This window comes from Triticum urartu, unplaced genomic scaffold (genome assembly GCF_003073215.2).
Source record: "Triticum urartu cultivar G1812 unplaced genomic scaffold, Tu2.1 TuUngrouped_contig_5544, whole genome shotgun sequence".
Classification (NCBI taxonomy): domain Eukaryota; kingdom Viridiplantae; phylum Streptophyta; class Magnoliopsida; order Poales; family Poaceae; genus Triticum; species Triticum urartu.
Genome location: NW_024116228.1, coordinates 1,477 through 8,505, shown reverse-complemented (window position 1 = coordinate 8,505; position 7,029 = coordinate 1,477). Strand labels below are relative to the sequence as shown.

At 41.9% G+C, this 7,029-nt stretch overlaps 1 protein-coding gene across 1 annotated transcript; it reads left to right on the top strand.

Moving 5' to 3' along the window:
• Positions 1 to 616: 616 nt before the first annotated feature.
• On the top strand, positions 617 to 6,105 carry LOC125529353 (poly(A) polymerase I-like). Its single transcript, XM_048693765.1, has 14 exons — positions 617 to 793; positions 917 to 992; positions 1,232 to 1,342; positions 1,490 to 1,587; positions 1,677 to 1,763; positions 1,860 to 1,996; positions 2,105 to 2,177; positions 2,272 to 2,317; positions 2,394 to 2,503; positions 2,589 to 2,696; positions 2,797 to 2,856; positions 3,449 to 3,510; positions 4,586 to 4,898; positions 5,407 to 6,105. The coding sequence occupies exons 1-14, from the start codon at positions 698 to 700 to the stop codon at positions 5,704 to 5,706; spliced, it is 1,677 nt and encodes a 558-aa protein (XP_048549722.1). The 5' UTR covers positions 617 to 697; the 3' UTR covers positions 5,707 to 6,105.
• The last annotated feature ends 924 nt before the right edge of the window (positions 6,106 to 7,029 follow it).

Genomic DNA, 7,029 nt, shown 5'->3' with positions numbered 1-7,029 from the left:
CCCAACCCTGGCGCTTGCCACTTAGGAATCGTTTGGTTTACTAGCACAACTAGCTTAGCTAGGCCAGGTTAATCTAGCCTGTTCCGGCTAGAGTCGTCGAAAGCAAGGCTTAGTGTTTGGAAAGGCGCAAAATTAAAGCGTTAACCGTCAAAGATGCCCATGATTGTGTGTTTGCTAGTGCGAGAGAGCCGAATTGGCTCACCTCCCTCGGCAAGGTTTTTCTGGCAATTAAAAGCTAGATTGACACGAGAGGCTAGCTTTATTTTCCTAACCAAATGAATATTCTTGCGAGGCAAGGCTAGGAGCTGACCTTGCCTAAGATCCAAACGCACCCTTAGTAACTGGCCGAACATGCCCTTGCCTGCCCCATGTTTCCCTCGCAGTACTTCCATATGATCCCAACTCCTCAAAAGATGTAGGCGAGACCTATTGCTACCGGCAACGTCGCAACGAGCGAGAAATAGCATTTGCGTTGAGTTTGGGCTCATCTCGTTGGTTCACTGGCCTTAATGGGCCGTTCGCCGTCAGCCCGACTGCGCCCTGCCCCCCTCTCTCCGTGGACCGTGGCCACTGAGAGCGGCCCGCTTCAGCCTGGGTTGCCAGGTACACCAACCGTGCGTGCCAAAGACTCCCCGTCGTCTGCCGCACAGCACGCCCTCCGCGCCGCCACCGCCCGCCTGCCTCCCCAGGCCATGTCATGACGGCGGTCCGACGGTGCACCGACCTCTCTTCTCTCCCCTCCCCCGCGCCCCTCCTCTCGCGCCTCAGCTCCGCGGCCTCGCGTCTCCTCCAGGTCAGTCACCACGCCGCCTCCTCCCCCATGCCCGTCTGGCATTCCGTCGAGCACCTCGCCGGCGGCGCACTTCAGCAAAGTTTTGCCCTGTCTCTAACCCATCCATCGCCCTGCTACCTTCAGATGAGGAAGTACGGCTCGAGGAAGGAAGACGGCGGTCGTCTGCGGAACGGGCGGTCCAGCTCCGCTTCAAGGCCAGGTAAATCATCTATGCAGCTCGCCTTCCGCAGCTGTTGTGCAGCTGCACGGGTAGCTTGTTCTCGTTTAGCTCCTGTACTAGTACTTATTATTATCACATTCTCTCTGCACTGGTTTTTGGTGTATGGGAAGCACCCAGTTGTTCGTTTCGAGTAAAGATGTTCAAGTAAATCCTGACAAACAAATGTAAGCCATGTATGTCTATGCAAATCGACTTTATCAACTGTTATTCATGTGCAGGATTCATCGATCCTTCGTCGTGGAAATATTTTGACTCGAGAGCCGTTGGAATCCCCGCGGGCGCTATACCTCGCAATTGTATGACTGTTCTACAAATGCTGAAACGAAAAGGTGCATACAAGTTGCTTGGTTATGTATCCCCGTTTCAAAGCTAAGAGCTTGGACACCACATTCATGTCATGCTTTTTGCTTATTAACACACCACTGTGCTAAAACATAAGAATGTATGCAGTACTCAAGGACAAAGTTGTTTTACAGGATTTGAAGCTTATCTTGTTGGGGGATGTGTGAGAGATTTGCTACTCAAAAGGGCACCTAAAGATTTTGATGTGATCACCACTGCAAGTCTCAAACAGGTTTCAGTTCATTCAAAGATCACTCATGTTTCTTTTTTCGAAAAATAATGATACCATTGTCCCATTGACGTGCTTCTGATTCTTTTCAGATTAAACAACATGTTTTCTCACGTTGTTTCATCGTTGGCAAACGCTTTCCAATATGCCTTGTTAGATGGCGTGGTTCATTATTTGAGGTTTATTATTCATAGGAACATTGGCATTTTGGATACTGGTTCTTAGAACATTGTTGTCTAACCCTCGTTTGCTTATGTTTTCTTTTGTTCTTACAGGTTTCAAGCTTCAAAACAAATACGACTCAAGTGAAAGGAAATGAAAATGTAAACTGCTCAGAAGAAACAGATGGCCATGATGAGGGGGATATTCTTCGCTGGAAGGATTCATTGAGAAGAGACTTTACAGTAAACAGGTAATATGTTCTGTACGAAGTCTTGTACTTCAAATGCTCATCAAATGCAGTTTTTGTGAAATATCATGGGAGCTAAATTACTAACATTGTTTAATGCTTGTATGGCAGCCTATTCTTTAATCCATTCAATTACAGAGTTTATGATTATGTGAATGGAGTAAAGGATCTAAGAAAAAACAAGGTAATAGTGAGTGAGAGTCTTCTCAGGCAGATTCAACCATGTCCTCGTCTACTTACCCTTTTCCTTCTGCTTAACTCCTTAAATCATCAATCAGGTGTGTACAGTGATTCCTGCCCATGTTTCTTTCAAGGAGGATCCTGGTTGGTGTTCAAGAATGTCCTTGATTTGTATTATTATTATCTATCCAAGACAAATTTTGATTCTAATTTCTTTCAGCCAGAATTTTGCGTGGCTTGAGAGTTGCTGCTCGCCTTGGCTTTCAGTTTTCCAGCGAAACTTCTACTGCAATACGTGATCTTTCTCCATCCATCATAGATATCGACAAGGTTTATCTCCCTGAAAGCGATGTGCAAACATATATGTTTTCTCGTGTATTTTCTCTTTACGTTGATGACCTCATTTATTCTGCAGACAAGGTTGGCTATGGAAATGAAATATATGCTATCTTATGGGGCGGCAGAGTCTTCGATTAGATTACTTAGAAAATATGGACTTCTCGATATTTTGCTGCCTTTTCAGGTAAGTTGAGCAACGCGGTCTCGTTGCTAGACAAGTAGATTTCTGGTCGTGACCACTTCTCTTCCAGCTTACTCACTATTGAATGCTCTTTGAATTTTAGGCAGCATATTTGTCAGATCAGTTAAAGGGCAAATCTAGTGACAGAGGGCTGATGCTCATGGTGAGTAACTGAAATGTGCCATGTTGTGTGGAAAGTTGGATTCTAAATATATTGCAAAATTTAAGCGCACACTTAACTCTAGTTTTGCTATTAGTGTGGGTACATATTCATAGCTGTCAAAATGATGGGGCTGGCTTCGTTGTCCTGAGGTATTCCTCACCTTGGCAAAAGATGCTTCCATCAACACTCTATATTAGGTCTCTAGTCATCTGCAGTTACGGGCTTGTGGGGCTATCAACTGGGTTTATTTTTTAATTAGATTGACTTATTGCACATCCCCAGTTTCTTTATTGCTGGGTTATTTGGTGAAAAGAACTGTTTTCCTGTGCACACGTCATGGCACTGGCAGAGTGTTGCCAATAACTAGATGATGTATCTGTCACTTTGACATCTTTCTATACTTTAGAACTACCACTTGTCATGTTGCTTATTTCTGATGCTTTCTAAGTTAGTATTATATTTCAGCAGTACTTGATTCCCTTTTCAAATTGCTGTTGCCATGTGGGTGTCCTTCCCGTTAGTTCATGTGAAATTTGGATTTTAAGATTATGGCTTAATATGTTGTCTCATGCTGTTGATTTCACTTGTGCAGAATCTATTGGCTAATCTTGACAAGTTTTTCTCCGCTGACCGCCCATGCCACTGCTCTTTGTGGTAAGAGTCCTTGAGTGCTGAAGTGCATGTCTCGACTTGACTGTGTTTACGATTATGGGTTTACTCAAGTTATACCAAGGGCAGTAAACCATACAGCATTCCTTTGTTTGTACTTGCTAGTATTAAATTATGCTCCTCGGGAAGTGCTGGTGCTAGATATACCAAGTACCAACCAGACAAGCATAAAGTATAGCTGATCTGGCTTGCACTGCCGTGAGTGATGCAAACCTAAAGTGGTTCTTTTATAGTTCCTTAATCTACTGACTGATTTCTAGTAAAACTAATATACACATTTGCTGGCTCTGTTAAGGGCTGTTTTATCAGCATGGTGGGTGTGTACTTTCGTAATCTGGTGGTTGTTCTAACATTTGTTATGAGCTCATGTCATATTACTAATATCATCACTTTAATTCCTGGGTTTCACATTAGAAGATAATCACGGTTTTGCTATATCACCATATTTATCTTCTTTACATTTTGGTATACAGTTTATTAGGCTATATCATCATAATCATGGCGTATTATTCCCTCCGTCCAAGTTTATTAAGCACCCTAGTATTTTGGATCAAACAAACTTTGGCCATCTAAATATAACTCACAACATATGATTTATGCTACAAAAAGTATGCCATTAGATTTGTATTGAAAAAAAGATACCATATAATTTTTGTGACATATATTCATACGTATTTTATTAGTTAACTTTATGGTCAAAGTTCAACACTAAATACAAGGAGGGCCAATAAACCCAGATGGAGGGAGTAGTTTTCACTTTTCAGTCTGGATGAGTAGAGAAGACAAAGTGCATCTTCTTAGATTTACTTATGCCAGCCTGGAAACTTACATACTTAACGTAGTTCTATAATATCTGCAGTACTCCGTACCACTGTCAGTGTGCATTTACGTTGTCCTCTTTTGTGCCTATACTAGCACCCATTATTCTGAGTAGGCAAACTGTTTTTTCTGTTTCTTTATTTGACAACCAAGTAGCATATCTTGACCCAACAGTCCTCGGTATGAATATTCTTTGTCACTCATGCTCCGGATATTTCATTCACTTGATATTATTTAACAGGCTAGCGCTGTTGGCATTTCACAATGCATTGGTAAATTCTCCACAAGATGCCCAGGTAATCAAGGCTTTTGCTGCACTGATGCATTTTGGAACATGGGACATTGCCATCGAGTTCCTGAACGAAGATGTTGGAGCACCAGTTACATATGTCCCAGAAGCTTTTGGGCGTTCTGGGGCCAAAGTGGATAATCTTATGGAACGGACATCACATCTAGCGTCACTAGTCAAATCTTCGGTTGATACATTGACATGTTTAAATACTCTCAAACAATCAGTGGTCAGATATCCGGGGGCATCACAATTTTCAGGACTTGTAAGTACCGCTTTAGCGTATCCTAATTCCCAACCATGCATCTTCACACCAGCAGTTCTTACATTTTTTTATTGAATTTTCTGTTTTCCTGTTCTGGGGGCAACTTATGTTATTTTCCCGTTTCCAGGCTGAATCAGCAGTGCGTTTTATGAAGCGCTTTTTAATTGCATTTTAATATTTAAATAGTTATTTAGATTGTTTCTGTGCTCTCAAATATTGGTATCATTTTATTATCACTTCCAGACGTTTCTGTTTTACTGGGCAAATAGAAAAATAGAACAGTGGTTGGGGCTCTTATTGATGTCACTTGAATCAATATTGCCTAGCCACTTAAGTTAGCACACAATACACTGCTGAATCTCTGCCAGTTTTAACAAGAGAATATGCATGGATGTAGCAGAACAGTCGCTATATAGTTTAGTTAAATTGCTAATTGCCTCGTATATTTGTTCTCAAGTCAGTCGATAATCATCATGCATACTAAGATTTCTCGTGGGTCTGTTCCCAGGTTTTTGTATCAGCCAGGGAGAAGGGCAGAGTGTTGGGGATATTTAACGGCCTTGATTCTGACCTAACTTCATACGACAAGAGAAGAGGGTCACATGGGATTGACTATAAGTTGCTGGAAGACGGAGTTACTGCCGAGGTCCGATTTGTTCTCGGAAAAGTGATCATGGACACCATGAGTGCTGAGTCACCGTGTGCATCCACCGATGATGCTGCTGCTTTGCCAAGGGCAGCGGCGGATGTTACTGATGCAGACCATCGTCCACTGTCCATGTTATTTCGTAGTGGTGAATCAGAGTGAAGCAGCAACACCCCATCTGTTTTCATCAATGCTGGTAAGCACATTGAAGCCCTCAGATTTGATGGCCTGAAGTTCAGGATGGCCAATACGAACACAATGCTACGATTCTGTCGGTCACTGAACTTACCTTGGGAGGATGCCCTCCTGGTTGTGCAGAAGATCAAGGGTAGGCTGTAGACAAGATACATGTAAGGTTTATCTTGTTTAATTTCTTCCGTTTACTAGGCATGTAAGTGACGTGTGCTAGAGTTAGAGTGCTGTCAGCATGTGGTTGCATTTGCAAAAATTCAATAAGAAAGTGAGCTGATCTTAGGGAAAACGGAACTCTCCGTTTTTATCAATTGCTTCTATATACATGCGAAAAATGAAAGGAATGGCAATCTACTGCTTCAGTTGTGATGATTGTTGTGAGGTAAAATGTTGCTGCCTCCGTTTCGAATTATAAGATGTTCTAACTTTTTTCTGAATCTGATCTATATAGACGCGTTTTAGTATGTTTGTCCACTCATTTTTAGTCTGTATGTAGTCTATATTGAAAACATCTTATAATCCGAAACGGAGGTAGTACTAATTTCTCATCGGAATTCCATTGGTTAGTTTTGCCTAAGATATATTTTGACTATTTTTGTGGATTTTTTAAACAGATAAAGGGTAAATGTTGGAGAGGTGCAAGAAATGAACAGGAGGAAAAATGAGAGAAGACGAGAAAACCGAAGAAAAATAAAGTACCTAAACATAGATAAGAAAGCTTAGGATGGCACTTCAACAATTTAGTTCCTGCGATAGTTTCGGTCGTGCAAATTTAGTTTGAATAAAATTTACGGTGATGTTATCTGGGGAATGTCAGCTGGGAAAGGGGTGGCAAGTGAATGCATTTTTCTATCAGTTTTGGTTGTAAAGCGAGATCAAACGGTGACAGTTTTAGAAGAAAAACGCCCTTCTGTAAAGAAATTGACATCGTTGTTCTAAAGAAAGTGCCACCCCTCGTACAACTAAAACCGTCACCAAAACATTCGCAAATGCCAACCAGTGAACGTTCACTAGCTAAGAGGGTCCTTAAGTTTATTCTTAATGTATGTATGCATATTTAGTTTAGAAGTGAATTTGACTATAAACAAATTTGGGAAATGATTATGATTGGCCGGCCGATCTAGTGTGGAACGTCCGCCGACACGTGGCCTACTGGAACACGCGCACGCCTCAGCAAACTATGACTGTGCAAGTGTGGCAAAAAATGTTGCTATAATCTTTGCGATATGGGTCTTATTGCACAAAATTGGATGTGGCGGAGGTTTTGCAACAAGAATCTTATTACAGGAAATT